A 16687-nucleotide genomic window follows, 5' to 3' on the forward strand; every position below is an offset into this window, starting at 1 on the left:
TCCATAGCGGTTGTACTTATTTACAATCCCATCAACAGTGATTAACTGTTTCCTTTTCTCTGTATCCTTACCAACAACTGTTATTTTTTGTCTTTTGAATAATGGCCCTCCTGACTCTTGTAAGATGTTATCTCATTGTGGTTTTAATTTACATTTCTCTAATGATTAGTAATGTTATGCATTTTTTCATATGCCTATTGCCATTTGTATGTCTTCTTTTGAAAAAATGTCTATTCATGTCCTTTGCCTACTTTTTAATGGGATTATTTGGGGGATTTTTTGTTGAGTTGTTTGAATTGCTTGTACATTCTGGATATTAGTACCCCACTGGATGAATAGTTTGCAAATATTTTCTCCCATTCTGCAGGTTGTCCACCCTGTTGATTATTTGTTTTACTGTGCGGAAACTTTTTACTTTTATTAAGTTCTATTTGTCTATTTTTTGTTTTTGTTGTCTTTGCCTTTGAGGTCTTATTCATGAATTCTTTGTCTAGGCCAATGTCCAGAGAAGTTTTCCCTAGGTTTTCTTCTTGCATTTTTATAGTCTCAGGTCTTATATTTAAGTCTTTGATCCACCTTGAGTTGATTTTTTTATATGGTGACAGATAGGAGTCCAGTTTTATTCTTCTGCATATGGCAATCCATCTTTCCCAGCACCACTTATTGAAAAGGGTGTCCTTTCCCTAGTGTATGTTTTTGTCAATTTTGTCAAAGATCCGTTTACTGTAAGTATGTGACTTTATTTCTGGGTTCACTATTCTGTTCCATTGATCTATGTGTCTATTTTTATGCCAGTACCATGCTGTTTAGATTACTATAGCCTTGTTGTATAATCTGAAGTCAGGTAATGTGATGCCTCCAGCTATGTTCTTTTTGCTTAAAATTGCTTCAGCTATTCAGGCTCTTTTTGGATTCCATATGAATTTTATAATTATTTTTCTAATTCACAAGTTTGGGTTTTAAGACAAACCTAACTGGGGTTACCAAGTCCTGACTCTCTTCTCTTATTCTGTAGCTATCATAAGACAAACCCTACAGGGACCCAGGAGCTGCTGGACATTGCTAATTACCTGATGGAACAGATTCAAGATGACTGCACTGGGGATGAAGATTACACCTATTTGATTCTGCGGGTAATCTCAGTCTTTTATATGACATACATCATTTCAGAAGCACTTTTCCTGGACACCTTTTACTTCCCTCTCCTGCACCCTGATGGGTTCTTTTTTCTTTTCTTCAATGCAGGTCATTGGAAATATGGGCCAAACCATGGAGCAGTTAACTCCAGAACTCAAGTCTTCAATCCTGAAATGTGTCCAAAGTACAAAGCCATCACTGATGATCCAGAAAGCTGCCATCCAGGCTCTGCGGAAAATGGAGCCTAAAGACAAGGTAAAGTCCACAAGAAGAGGTCTGAAAGTTTATTAACAAGGATTTGGAAGGTACTAGGGGAATAAGACTCTAGATTTCATCTACTGACTTTATTCTGCTGTTTCTTTCCTTCCTTCCTTCCTTCCTTCCTTCCTTCCTTCCTTCCTCCCTCCCTTTCTTCTTTCCTTCCTTCCTTCCTTCTTTCGAGAAGGAATCTCACTCTATTGCCCAGGCTGGAGTGCAGTGGCATGATTTCGGCTCACTGCAACTTCTGCCTCCTGGGTTCAAGCAATTCTCCCCGCCTCAGCCTCCTGAGTAACTGGGATTACAGGCATGTGCCACTACACCCAGCTAATTTTTGTATTTTTTAGTAGAGACGGAGTTCTGCCATGACCTCAGGTGATCCGCCTGCCTCAGCCTTGCAAAGTGCTGGGATTGCAGGCGTGAGCCACTGCACCTGGCCTCTACTGTTTTCTAATTGCAAATTTCAACAAGCCTATTGACTTGACTGCCTAGCAGGATGTGACGTGAGAGAAATACTTGACCTTGCTGCTATGTCAACATGCAGAACGTGAGATGTTTTTGCTACCTACCGTCCACCTACCAGATTGACCATCCCTCTCATCATGGAAAAACATGCTTAGTTTTCCCCCAATAAGCTTAGGCTAGGATAGCCAACTTGGCCCCCTCTTAGGTGCAATGACTCCAGAACTTTGGAAACTACCCTATTTATTAGCCCCAAACTCTTACTACCCCTTCTCATCTTTATCCTCACATTAAAATAACTTACGTTAAAACAACTTGATTTTCACTTAGTGGTGGATCTCCAAACAAATCACAACTTGGCCATAATTTATGTGTTTTAATGGAATTGAATTCAACAGGCACTCCACAGGCTTCTTCTGGGAACCCTTACTTGATAGTGCTCTAGGAAACACTGGCAAGAAGATTCAATACCAGCATTCGAAGAACGATTACAGAGAAATTAGACCTGTGCTTAAGAAAGAGCTAGCAGACAATGCCAGTGTTTGCCAGGCATGTTCTGTGTTCTGACCACAGGACAGTGATAACCATTTCCTCTTTTGACTGCAGGACCAGGAGGTTCTTCTTCAGACTTTCCTTGGTGATGCTTCTCCGGGAGATAAGCGACTGGCTGCCTATCTTATGCTGATGAGGAGTCCTTCACAGGCAGATATTAACAAAATTGTCCAACTTCTACCATGGGAACAGAATGAGCAAGTGAAGAACTTTGTGGCTTCCCATATTGCCAATATCTTGAACTCAGAAGAATTGGATATCCAAGAGTAAGTAAGAGCTATTCACCCCATATACCACTGAGGGCCCTGAGCTGGAATTCCAACCCTAGGTTTTGGCATAGCCACTGTCTGCCCTTGCTTCTGAAACAAACACTTGTGCAAATGTGTAGCAGATCTAGACCCAAAGCCTTAGGGTCAATGAAATCCAGACATTTTGGTAGTGATTGGAAATCCATATTTACTTGGGGTGCAAGAGTCAAAGGATAATAACATGGTGTGTCAGCTCAAAATATACTTCTTCTTATCTAGTCTGAAAAAGTTAGTGAAAGAAGCTCTGAAAGAATCTCAACTTCCAACTGTCATGGACTTCAGAAAATTCTCTCGGAACTATCAACTCTACAAATCTGTTTCTCTTCCATCACTTGACCCAGCCTCAGCCAAAATAGAAGGGAATCTTATATTTGATCCAAATAACTACCTTCCTAAAGAAAGCATGCTGAAAACTACCCTCACAGCCTTTGGATTTGCTTCAGCTGACCTCATCGAGGTAAGTGTGAAGAGTTTGAGGTTCTCTAGCCCATTTTGTACAGCATCATAAACAGAGAGTCCCTGGGAGCCAGGAGCTAGCCAGAGGAAAACTAAGAACCACCAGGCACCTCCTACCATGATTCTGAGGCTTTCTTCTTTCCCTCCTTCCCCGCCTTCCTCTCTCCCCGCTATGGGTCACCTGAAGCATGACTTCTTAACATTAATAGAAATGCAGGCCTGGCGAGGTGGCTCACTCCTGTAATCCCAGCACTTTGGGAGGCCGAGGCGGGTGGATCATGAGGTCAGGATATCGACACCATCCTGGCTAACACGGTGAAAGCCCATCTCTACTAAAAATACAAAAAATTAGCCGGGCGTGGTGGCAGGCATCTGTAGTCCCAGCTACTTGGGAGGATGAGGCAGGAGAATGGCGTGAACCCAGGAGGCTGAGCTTGCAGTGAGCCGAGAGATTGCGCCACTGCGCTCCAGCCTGGGCGACAGAGCAAGACTCCGTCTCAAAAAAAAAAAAAAAAAAAATTGAAATGCAAATGTCTCGTCTTTAAGTACCAAAACCAAGGAAGCATATGTGCTGCCTAGTCAGATCTGCTTCAAATCTCAAATCACTCCCAACTCTGAATCCTTTGTTGAATTATTTGTCCTATCTGAACCTTAGCTGCCTCTTCTAGAAAAAAGCAAGTAATAAGGTCAAGATTCTAGTGAGATTTTAATAAAGCAGCTCCTGTGAAATGCTAAGGTCAGCTCCTGGCTTGTGGTATTCAAATACTTGTTTAGATAAATGGACATCAAGAGGGGGGACTACTAGGCTGGCATACAACAAAGAAACCTGATGCCATTTTCTTGTCTGATTTTCTTTCTCAGATTGGCTTGGAAGGAAAAGGCTTTGAGCCAACATTGGAAGCTCTTTTTGGGAAGCAAGGATTTTTCCCAGACAGTGTCAACAAAGCTTTGTACTGGGTTAATGGTCAAGTTCCTGATGGTGTCTCTAAGGTCTTAGTGGACCACTTTGGCTATACCAAAGATGATAAACGTGAGCAGGTGTGTATTTGTTAAGTATCTTCTTAAGGAAAGCTTTGGGTCTCAATGCAAAAACAATTCTTTTCTAAGCATGGAAGTCATCAAAATACTATCTAACTGAAGGGATAACTATGGTTTTTATCAACCAGACCTGCTGGGGTAAGGGCCAGTATCCTCTGCAGTTAAAGATCTCCTGAATTCAGTGTGCCCAGAAACCAGACTCACAATAAGTACTCTAGGATAACAAGAGTATGAACTCTGGGCCGGGTGTGGTGGTTCATGCCTGTAATCCCAGCACTTTGGGAGGCCAAGGTGGGCAGATCACAAGGTCAGGAATTTGAGACCAGCCTGGCCAACGTACTGAAACCCCGTCTCTACTAAAAATACAAAAAACTAGCTGGGCATGGTAGTGGGTGCCTGTAATCCTAGCTACTCAGGAGGCTGAGGCAGGAGAATTGCTTGAACCTGGGAGGTGGAGGTTGCAGTGAGCCGAGATCACGCCGTTACACTCCAGCCCGGGTGACAGTGTGAGACTCTATCTTAAAAAAAAAAAAAAAAAAGTATGAACTCTGGGCATAGATTTAATTCTAACTTCCCTGTCTTGAAGCTATGCGCACTTGGGGAAGTTGGTTGATATTATGTGTATCTGCTTCTGTCTGTATCCCAGACTACTAATAACAGTCCAAACCTCACAAGGTTATTTAAAGACAATGAAATAAGGCATCTAAAATGCCAAGCACAGTGCCTGATGCTGGCATTGGTTGTTCAATAAGCAGACACTATTACGAGTTTTAAATTAATATTTTCATTATTATTAACTGCTGTCTTTGGCTCTCACTCCCATCAGTGCACTAGCAAATGAGACCAAACTTCCACTTTGAAGCTAGCAATGAGCCCCCATTTAAGGAGGAAAATAGGTTGTATGATCTGGAGCTTATTCTTGAATTTTTTGCTACCCAAAGTGTGGTCTGGTCAGAAATACAGCTTCTCAGGCTTCACCCACAATCTACCGAATCAGAAGCGCATTTTAGCAAGACCTCATGTGACTTGTATGCACATTCAACTTTGCAGAGCAAGGCAGTAATTTACCCCTCCAAGCTCACTGTTGAGCACCAGCTCCGTCTTCTAATTTCCTGACCCCCACTTGAGGCCGAGGATCTTTGATCTGCTTTGAGTCTGTCAGTTTCACATTTTTTTTTTTTTTCCCCAATGCCTGGGCATCCATCTCTGAGATTCTTCTTCTCTCTGAGAAGAACTTGTCTAGGATCAAGTGTTTTTCAAACTTCTGGTGAATTTATATAACAGCTACATTTTCTTAAGAAACACCTTGTAGTCTTCACTGGTCAAAGAAGAGAAGGCTAAGCAGGGAACGGGTGGGGGATAGAGGATCTTCTAATCTTGAGGATCCTGGCATACTGGAGAATAGGGACCCCTCCCCTCACCCCACCACATCTTACTATGTCTACAGATTTTTAAATTAAGAATAGCTTTAGGAGTGCCACTATCCCTGACAAGACCTTAGTTCTTTAATCTCTGCTTAGAGGAATTAGCCTGGACTTCAGTGTCTCCCTGTTCCTCACCTGGAGCATTTTTTTAGGCCCATCCTGGCTGCACCAGACAGGTCCCACATTGGGAACTGAAAGGTGTTTGACATTGCTGACATCTCACTGGCCATTTTATTACTAAACTCTCAGGATATGGTAAATGGAATGATGCTCAGTGTTGAGAAGCTGATTAAAGATTTGAAATCCAAAGAAGTCCCGGAAGCCAGAGCCTACCTCCGCATCTTGGGAGAGGAGCTTGGTTTTGCCAGGCTCCATGACCTCCAGCTCCTGGGAAAGCTGCTTCTGATGGGTGCCCGCACTCTGCAGGGGATCCCCCAGATGGTAAGTCAGCAGGCCCCACTGGGGGCCCATGAGACCAGACGTTGGTTTTTTTTTAGATCGCCCAGACTCCCTTACGATCCCAGCTGCACAAGCCAGAAAAGATGCTTGTACTTTCTTCAAAGATGGAGGTTTGCCTTGAATTTCACTGAAGATGACTCTTGGATCACATGGAACTGTTAACGTTTAGAAATTAAGCTATTCATAATGTTAGCTGTATTTTTAAGAGCATTAATTTATTCATCTGGAAAACAATGTTCGGTATACCTTCCTCTACCTTTGCTGAAGGTCCTTTTATTTTTATTTTTATTTTTTTAATTTTTTGAGATGGAGTCTTGCTCCCAGGCTGGAGTGCAGTGATACAATCTCGGCTCACTGCAACTCTGCCTGCCGGGTTCAAGCAATTCTTCTGCCTCAGCCTCCCAAGTAGCTGGGACTATGGACGTGCACCAGCATGCCTGGCTAATTTGTGTATTTTTAGTAGAGGCAAGCCTGTTGACGACCATGTTGGCCAGGCTGGTTTCGAACTCCTGACCTCAAGTGATCCTCCAGCCTGGGCCTCCCACAGTGCTGGAATAACAGGTGTGAGCCACTGCAAATGACCTGAAGGTCCTTTTAAGATTGAAATGATACAATGATTATAAAAGAAAGTATTTGGCAAACTATAATTCACTATCTAAATATGCTATAATTTTTATTATTAATTAATAAAAGGAAATATATAAATGTACTCCTATGGCTTGATTTAAAAAATGTTGACTTTAAGAAAACAGGTCTCAAGCTATTTTATGGAAATATTATTTAAAAAATAAAACCCAATGCAAATTGATATGTACATCATCTCAATAGGACTTTGGTTTCAAAAAATTGATTTTACCATAATATAATACATTTCAAGTACACCTTCACTTACAGTCAGACTCCAGAACACCAGAATTAAGCCATGGCATATATGATACTTAAAGTCCATAAAGCTCTGAGGCCCAGCAATATTCTTAAGAGCCTTCTGAATCCAGTTGAAAATGACATGATATCTATCTAGTGAAATTTCTTATATCCTGATTCACTGAAAATGGTAAAAACATCAGTCTGATCTTTATTTATCAAACTATTCAGCTCATCAAAATATGCTAGTCCTTCCTTTCCAGATAAAGAGGAATTACTCTCCAATGTATGGGAGGTTGTAATTAACAAAACCGACTTTAAAAAGACTTACTTTTATTTGCTCTCCCCTGTTGGGTGTACAGATTGGAGAGGTCATCAGGAAAGGCTCAAAGAATGACTTTTTTCTTCACTACATCTTCATGGAGAATGCCTTTGAACTCCCCACTGGAGCTGGATTACAGTTGCAAATATCTTCATCTGGAGTCATTGCTCCCGGAGCCAAGGCTGGAGTAAAACTGGAAGTAGCCAACGTAAGATTCTGTTTGCCTTTTGATTTCTTAGGTTATTACTTTCTTCCAGGGTGCATTTCTTGTTAAAACACATTTAAAAATGTGTTTCCAGTTCAAGACAAAATACTTCATCATTGTAATCACCTCATTATTTTTTTATGAAAAACTTCAAGCTTCCACCAGAATGCACTACCTCACTAGCTCCAGTAGTGGTATGGCCATAAGACAAGAACTCAGTTCTCTCAATAAATGAGTATTCCTATCATCTTTTTAATCTGGTTTTGCCTAACGTTAACTCAGGTACTTTCTAGTTCTGGGTAGTATACTCCAACTCTAGAGAACTGAGAACTTGCTTTCCTTCTTCCAAACAAATCCCAGTAATGTTTCCAAAGGTCTGAGTTATCCAGGAAATCTTTGCCCGGAGGTGAGAAAGGGTGGTTGATCTGACTGACAGGGGACTGAAGTATTTAATGAATCTGAATAGGTTGTTTTCTGACTTATAGATGCAGGCTGAACTGGTGGCAAAACCCTCCGTGTCTGTGGAGTTTGTGACAAATATGGGCATCATCATTCCGGACTTCGCTAGGAGTGGGGTCCAGATGAACACCAACTTCTTCCACGAGTCGGGTCTGGAGGCTCATGTTGCCCTAAAAGCTGGGCAGCTGAAGTTTATCATTCCTTCCCCAAAGAGGCCAGTCAAGCTGCTCAGTGGAGGGTAATTCTTTCAGCCAAGTCTGCCTAACCAGTTTGAAAGAGAGAAAAGAGAATGTACCTGCAGAATTTTGCCAGGCTAAACAGTTGATTGAGATCATTCAGATCCTGAGGAAGCAGGAGAGGAGTAGAGAGGAAAGATTCCGGGTTACCTATTTTAATTCTAGCCTAGACTTACTACATAACTACATAATTGCCTTTCTTCTACTTTTCACATTTTACTAAACTGTCCTTTATCTTTCTGCTTTGAGACTTATTAAGACCTACTGCTTAATTAGTTTTTATTAAGTTGTGATTTTTTGTTATCTATTTGTTTTGAGAATGAAGAAACAATAGCTCCGGAGAGATCATGTTTGGAAAATTAATATTTTCCCCCCCAAAAAATACGTAAGAACATATTGATTTGAGGTAGCTAGGTAGGTAAAGCATGAAACTCCTAACCTCGTGATAATGGAATACAGCCTCTTATGGAGAGTTCCATTTTAAGTGGCACCCTCAACCATTGATTTACCTTAGTTTTCATATTTTAGACACATTAACGTGTTCATTCAAAAATAATACTTAATTGGCCAGCCACGGTGGTTCATGCCTGTGATCCCAGCACTTTGGGAGCCCCAGGTGGATGGATCGCTTGAGTCCTGGGGTTTGGATATCAGCCTGGGCAACATGGCAAAACCCCATCTCTACAAAAAAAATAAAATAAATAACAAAATTAGCCAGGCGTGGTGGCACATACCTGTAGCTCCAGCTACTCAGAAGGCTGAGATAGGAGGATCAATTGAGCCCAAGAGTTCAAGCCTTCAGTGAACCATGCTTGCACCACTGCACTCCAGCCTGGGCGACAGAGCAAGACCCTGTCTCACAAAAAACAAAAAATAGTATATTTAATTGCCTAATATATACCACGTATGTTGAGTGAGACACACAAGATCCCTGACCTTTGAACGCTTACATTTTATAAAGGAGACACACAATTAAGCAAGCAGTAATCATAGAGTAAGGGCTAAGTTATAGAAAGTATTAGAGTACCATGAAATTTTATATCATGTAGCCTATGCTAGTCAGGGAATGCATTCTGAAGCAAGTGTACTTGACCTGATAACTGAGGACTGTGTCAGAGTCATTTAGGCAAAGGAGAAAGGAGTGAGTGTTCCAGGCAAAAGGAAAAGCGTGTAATGGCCTGAAGGTAAAGGAATATGGTTCAAGGAACTGGAAGAAGTGCAGAATGGTAAGGGGCTCAGAGATGATGGGGAGAGGTAGGCAGGGGAGAGAGCATGCCCAGCTGTGAAAGCCATCCTAAGGAGTTTGGACTCTTTTGAAGGCACAGGAGTTGAAAAGGGGAGCAGAAATAAGACAGGGGTGAGGTTTTAGAAGAAATACTCTGACTCTAGTGTGGAAGATGGGTGAGAAGGAGGCACAGCTGGACACAAAGAGACCATTGGGCATCTCTTACGATCCTATGTGGCTAAGAGCTGATAATGGCCTGCAGTGGAGGAAAGCCAGGTGTAGAAAGGAGTGAGCAGATTCTACAACTTTCTAAGAGGCAGAATCATAAGTACTGGGTGATTAACTGGGTATGGGGACAAGGCAAAAGAAAGAAGAAAAGAGGAAGGAGGCGCCCTTCATTTTAATAAGAACAACAGTGGGAGAGCTTCTGGTTTCAAGGAAAGTGACAAATTCAGTTTTGGATGTGCTGTATTTGATGTCCTCCTATGAAACAACCAGTTTAGAAATCTAGCTGGCAAATAGACCTATAGATTTGAGCCCAGTAAAGAGGCTTGGGCTCCACATATGGATTTGGGAATCATTAGTATACAGAGGTTGTTGTGGTTAAACAGCAACTGGTGTAGAGTGAGACATGAGAGATGAGGACAGAAATATGGAGAAGACAAACATATAAAGGAAGAAGGGGAATAACCAGCAATGAGTTAGAAGAAGTGACCAGAGAAGCAGAAGCAGAACCAAAGCCATAACAGGTCACAGAAGCCAAAGAGCAGCCACAGGGGAGATCACCCCATGGGTAAGCGAAAGCTGGCATTAGGACTCCAGCACATCAGCAAAGCTTGGTCTTGTGGCACCCCCAACTTGGAGAAACAATACTTGGAGGAAAATGTGCTATTTCAAAGAAAGCATCCTTAGAAAAAACCAGGCCAATGTTGAACTTTCTTACATGTACTAAGTTTTTAAGTACACACTTGGAAGGAAGGTGCCATCATCTCTTCAGATGTGAGAGGCTCCAGCGTCTTAGTCTGGTCATGAGTGCGCAACTCTATGGAAGGCTTCTGGGAGGTCAAGGAAGATGAAACCTAAATATGCCCATTGGATGTAGGAGCAAGGATGGCATTAGAGACATTGATGAAAGCATTTTCAGAAGATGGAGTGAGCAGTCAGAGCACATTGGGAGGAAGTAGAGACTGCAAAGGCAGACAACTCTTGATGGTGAGGAAGATGAGAAAGCAAGAAAAGAAAGAAAAGAGCATAGGGGAGGGGCACAGGGGAAGAGACTTGAGCGTGCTTAATGCGGGTGGAAGGAAGCAGGTAGAGAGTAGGAGATTTCATATGAAAGAGACAGTTTCTCTTGCCCTGCATTGTAGGAAGGAAGGGGCACACTGAAGTTCAGCCCCAGTGATCAGCTATTTAACATCTCTGAGCCTCTGCTTCTGTAAAATGAGAACCATAAGCCTACTGTTGTGGGGATTACAGGTAACAGATGGAAAGAACTCAGCCAGAAGCTTCAGAGTCACTCTCATGGCTTGTCATGTTGATGTTCTTTCTAATATTATTTGTTTCTCAGTAAATTAAATAGTTAGAGATAGGTGTGGACTGAGGGAAGACAGGAGGATAAGGGGCTATTTGCACCCTGAGAATTTGTGATGTCCATTTGGATTCATGACTTGGCAATAACTCAGGTATTTTTGTTCTTCACTAGCAACACATTACATTTGGTCTCTACCACCAAAACAGAGGTGATCCCACCTCTCATTGAGAACAGGCAGTCCTGGTCAGTTTGCAAGCAAGTCTTTCCTGGCCTGAATTACTGCACATCAGGCGCTTACTCCAACGCCAGCTCCACAGACTCCGCCTCCTACTATCCGCTGACCGGGGACAGCAGGTTAGAGATGCTCAGTGCCTGACCCAGCATTTTCTCACCTTCCACCTAGCATGGCACAGGAAAAAATACTCTGTGTTGTAAGCCGCTGTCACTAGCCCTCTGGGTTTGCACCATCTTTGGGTATTTAAAGCAGGGTCCTCTGGCCAACACATTGGGTGTCACCTTTTGCTTCCTTGTGCATGGGATGCGATCACAGCACAGATCCCAGTTTGCTCCTAATTCAGTGTCCATGTTTCTGAGCCTCCAGACCCATCGCTATGAGCTTCCTGGAGCCCACCAATGTGCTTGAAGTCTTCACCGTACTTAGGTGGCTCCCTGTCTTCAGCCCCCAAGTTTCAGTGCTTGTTCTCAGCTTTGCTGAAACAAGCAGCCAACTCCTGCTCTGCTTGTCCAAAGTCTTGGGAATCCTGGTGTCTGCCCTTGCCTTGGGTTCTTGTAGGACTGAGGGATCAAAAAGATCATCTTAGTTAAGGGCAAGAGACAATGTTAAAATAAGGACCATATTTTTGTTGCATTTGAGGCTGAATTATTTTGGGAACATAATCACCATCCTTGAAAGCTCTAACATTATGCACTGTCTTCATTGTAACGTCTTTAGATTAGAGCTGGAACTGAGGCCTACAGGAGAGATTGAGCAGTATTCTGTCAGCGCAACCTATGAGCTCCAGAGAGAGGACAGAGCCTTGGTGGATACCCTGAAGTTTGTAACTCAAGCAGAAGGTGAGTATTCAAAACACAGCTGCCTCATCTCTTCTTGCAGTCTCAGGTTCAGAATTCGTGAGGAGAACACATGTAATTTAACCTATTTAACAAATAGGTTAACTGAGTACCCACTAAGCGGCAGGCCTATTCTAAGACCTGGGGCTAGAACAGTGAACAATGGAGTCTCTGCCTTCATGGAAGTTACAGTGAACAACCAAACAAGTTAATATTTGGAATATCAGATCAGTACTGAGGAGGAAAACAGAGCGTAGACTGGTCTAGGGAGGGCTAGGAGTAGGAGGGAGGAAGAAGGGCAGGGAAAGCAGTGCATTTGGAATAATAAGGGAAAGTCTCCCTGGTAAAGTGAGCATAAGGAGACCTAACAGAAATAAGAGGACAAGCCGTGTGGTAAGACTGTTACAGGCAGAGGGACCAGCAAGTGCAAAGGCCCTGAGGCTGACACACTACTACCTTGTTTCAAGGAAAGGAAGGAAGACAGTATGGCTGGAGCAGAAAGACCAGGGAGAAAAGAGGTAGAAGATGAGGACAGAGAGATATGGAGAGGTGAAGGAAGGATAATCTCATAGGCCATGGTAAGAACTTTGGCTTTTTCTATGAATTAAACGAAAGCCACTGGGGAGTCCTCATGATTTGATTTATGTTTATGTTGAGAAAAGACTATGGGGAGACAAGGGCAGAGAAACTAATATGTAGGTTATCACAATAATCCAGGCAGGAATCAGTGTTGTTTTGGATCAGGGCAATGGCAGAAGAGATATGAGAAGGGGATGGATTCTGGCCATATTTTGAAGATTAGGCTGACAAGATTTGCTGATACAGTGGATGCTGAGTGTAAGAGGAAAAGGGGAATGAAGACAAACCTAAGGTTTTTGGCCTGGGCAACTGAAAAATGGAACTTCCATTTATTGAGATGGAAAGGGCTACTGGAGGAGCAGGTTTTAGGGAATGGGAGAAATTTAGGCGTTCACTTTGGAAAAAAAATTATATAGGGATAGCGAGGAGCAGGTTTTAGGGAATGGGGCACATTTAGGTGTTCACTTTGGAAAAATTTTTATATAGGGATAGCATATCACAGAATTAAACTAGGAAGAAAATCCCATGATAGAAAGCACTGGAGGAGCAGGGCATGCTGGGGAAATAGTGTTTGGTAAACATTGTTTTACAAAGGATATAAAATGGACCAGCCTATGGATTGAAGGATGCCGGGAATCTTGTTACAAAGAAAGGGGGAGTTGGGGAGATGGAGCCCAGGGCAAGGGCAGCAAGGAACCAGGACAGGCATCTTGGGTAGAAAGTAATATACAGATGTCGTGTCTTCCTGGCCCAGAAGGGCTGCGAGCCTTTGCTGTTCCACAAACAAGCTAAGTGCTCCCCATTTCAGGGCCTTTGCATTCCTGACCTTCTGCCTGGAATGTGCTCCTCCCAGAACTCAGCGTGGCTCCAACCTCTCTTCATTCTGGTCTCTGCCCACATGTGCCCTTATCAGAGAGAACTTCTCTGACCACCAAGTATGAAATAACACTTCTTCTATCCCTTTCTTTTATCCTTCTATCCAGTTTTACTCTTCTTCATAACATTCATTACCATCTGACATGAGCAAGTTACTTGTTTATTGCCTGTACACCTCCCCCACAAGAAGGTAAGCCCCATGAAAACAAGGATTCCCCAGTACCAAGAGCAGTGCCCAGCACACAATAGGCTCATAACAGGCAATCCATAAAGACTTGCATACATGAACACAACTGAGTTTAAAATTATCAGTAAATGAGACCCATTAAAAAAGTTTAATGAGAAAAAAAAATTCAGTAAAATCCTGAACTGTGTTTTTGTTTAAGCACATTGATTCCTTGGAGTTTCTCTACTTTTTCCTCTCTTTCCTTCCAAAACATAGCTTCTTTATTTATTTATTTATTTATTTATTTATTTATTTATTTATTATTATTATTTTTTTGAGATGGAGTCTCGCTCTTTTGCCCAGGCTGCAGTGCAGTGGTGCCATCTCGGCTCACTGCAAGCCCCGCCTCCCGGGTTCACGCCATTCTCCTGCCTCAGCCTCCTGAGTAGCTGGGACTACAGGCACCCACCAACGCGCCCGGCTAATTTTTTGTATTTTTAGTAGAGACGGGGTTTCACCATGTTACCCAGAATGGTCTTGATCTCCTGACCTCATGATCTGCCCGCCTTGGCCTCCCAAAGTGCTGGGATTACAGGTGTGAGCCACCGCACCCGGCCCAAAACATAGTTTCTTACCACACATCTCTTGATTCTCTTATACACTCGTCCAGGTGCGAAGCAGACTGAGGCTACCATGACATTCAAATATAATCGGCAGAGTATGACCTTGTCCAGTGAAGTCCAAATTCCGGATTTTGATGTTGACCTCGGAACAATCCTCAGAGTTAATGATGAATCTACTGAGGGCAAAACGTCTTACAGACTCACCCTGGACATTCAGAACAAGAAAATTACTGAGGTCGCCCTCATGGGCCACCTAAGGTAAAGAAGGCCGAGGGTCATCTGACCTGCACTGCAGACCTGGGTGGTTCTTTTCATTATTCCTCTTCCACTTTATACCAGACCAAGCCATGTTCTCCCCTAGTCTACAATCAGAGTGGCAGATAGAGCCCTCCACAATTTTTTTTTTTTTGAGATGGAGTCTCACTCTGTCACCAGGCTGGAGTGCAGTGGCACAATCTCGGCTCACTGCAACCTCCGCCTCCCGAGTTCAAGTGATTCTCCTGCTTAAGCCTCCCAAGGAGCTGGAACTATAGGTGCATGCCACCACACCCAGCTAATTTTTGTATTTTTAGTAGAGACAGGGTTTCACCATATTGACCAGGATGGTCTCGATCTCCTGACCTCGTGATCCACCTGCCTTGGCCTCCCAAAGTGCTGGGATTACAGGTGTGAGCCACTGCACCCGGCCGAGCTCTCAACATTTTAACCCTCTGTGCATGTCCAGTTGGATTTTCCTACCATTTATCAGGCACTTACTATTCATGTATCAAGCACAGTGCTGGCTGCTTTAAAGAAATTATCTCGGTCCTCACAATAAACTGCGAGGTCACTGTGAGTTTTCCTGTTTCATGGATAAGGAAATGGTAGCTCAGAGGGGTTAAATCATTTGGTCAAAGTCACAGAGCTAGTAAATAGCAGAGCAGGATTCAAACAGTTTTCAAAAAACTTCTCTTTCTCCTAAACCTGTTTGCAAAGTCCTTAATTTGTGCTGAATGTTGGCTTTAGAAGTTGATGAGTTTGATCTGTGGCTGTTTCTCTGAACCATCCTTGTATCTGGTTTTGATCACCACAAATGGAACTTCTGTTTAATCCTGCATATCTCCATTGAAAGGACAAAATCATTGGTGCCAACTGATTTTCTTTACCATAGTTGTGACACAAAGGAAGAAAGAAAAATCAAGGGTGTTATTTCCATACCCCGTTTGCAAGCAGAAGCCAGAAGTGAGATCCTCGCCCACTGGTCGCCTGCCAAACTGCTTCTCCAAATGGACTCATCTGCTACAGCTTATGGCTCCACAGTTTCCAAGAGGGTGGCATGGCATTACGGTATGTGTCTCTTCCCCTGTGTGAGCACTTCCAAAGTAATGCAGGTGTTGAGACCTGTGGTTACAGGCTGAACTAGTACCATTCACAACTATTTCCTATGTATTTTCAGATGAAGAGAAGATTGAATTTGAATGGAACACAGGCACCAATGTAGATACCAAAAAAATGACTTCCAATTTCCCTGTGGATCTCTCCGATTATCCTAAGAGCTTGCATATGTATGCTAATAGACTCCTGGATCACAGTGTCCCTCAAACAGACATGACTTTCCGGCACGTGGGTTCCAAATTAATAGTTGTAAGTATGAGTCTGCCAGTCAATAAATACATGGGTATAAGTGCTAATTACATCCTGAACTCTGAGCTAGGTGCAGGAAGGTTTCCAAAGATGTATAAGGCATGCTTCCTGCCCCCCCCCCCAGGGAATTCTTGGGGAGAAAAAAAAACTTTCACAAGTGTGTAGTTACCCAGTTACACAAAGCTGAATGTGATGCATATCAAAGAGATGCTACTAAGTAGAACAGTTCTTTGCCTAGTGGTATCAAAGGAAGCTTCAGGACACTAGCTAGGAGGCTGACTATGTTAGACATTCCTTTTATAAATATGGACAGTGATCAGTGACTGGCAATGAAGATTCATAATTTTCTGTTATTTATTTTTAACTTTCAGTGCATTGTCCAGCTTAATAATTAACTTGTCAAATCGGTATTTTTTGCCTAATGTTCATTGCTCTTTGAGGCTCATCCAAGCCCATTACCTTAAAAATCTCCTGTCATTTTGTAGGCAATGAGCTCATGGCTTCAGAAGGCATCTGGGAGTCTTCCTTATACCCAGACTTTGCAAGACCACCTCAATAGCCTGAAGGAGTTCAACCTCCAGAACATGGGATTGCCAGACTTCCACATCCCAGAAAACCTCTTCTTAAAAAGGTAAAAGAAGAAACTGGCAAGGCTTCTTGAACCATGCAAAGTAAATGAAAGATCTTACATAGCATGATTTAGACATTTTTTTAATTTAAATTTTTAAAGGAAATAATTTAAGCATTTTAAGGAGATTAATAACTATAGCACAAACACTGTGGCATCTTTGCATTAGTAAACATGAGAACACC

The 16687-nt window shown here is 42.7% G+C and overlaps 1 protein-coding gene across 1 annotated transcript in view; it reads left to right on the forward strand.

Moving 5' to 3' along the window:
- Positions 1–16687, forward strand: part of APOB (apolipoprotein B) — a 42511-nt gene that overhangs the window by 12978 nt on the left and 12846 nt on the right. The window contains exons 11-24 of the mRNA XM_004028908.4: positions 1016–1133; positions 1246–1392; positions 2464–2675; positions 2937–3174; positions 4035–4211; positions 5885–6076; positions 7321–7488; positions 7971–8182; positions 11108–11290; positions 11889–12010; positions 14299–14509; positions 15402–15577; positions 15687–15874; positions 16360–16505. Coding sequence (XP_004028957.3) covers positions 1016–1133; positions 1246–1392; positions 2464–2675; positions 2937–3174; positions 4035–4211; positions 5885–6076; positions 7321–7488; positions 7971–8182; positions 11108–11290; positions 11889–12010; positions 14299–14509; positions 15402–15577; positions 15687–15874; positions 16360–16505 — 2490 coding nt within the window. The remainder of the gene's footprint in view (positions 1–1015; positions 1134–1245; positions 1393–2463; positions 2676–2936; positions 3175–4034; positions 4212–5884; positions 6077–7320; positions 7489–7970; positions 8183–11107; positions 11291–11888; positions 12011–14298; positions 14510–15401; positions 15578–15686; positions 15875–16359; positions 16506–16687) is intronic.

The sequence above is a fragment of the Gorilla gorilla genome, chromosome 12, assembly GCF_029281585.2.
Source record: "Gorilla gorilla gorilla isolate KB3781 chromosome 12, NHGRI_mGorGor1-v2.1_pri, whole genome shotgun sequence".
Lineage (NCBI taxonomy): Eukaryota > Metazoa > Chordata > Mammalia > Primates > Hominidae > Gorilla > Gorilla gorilla.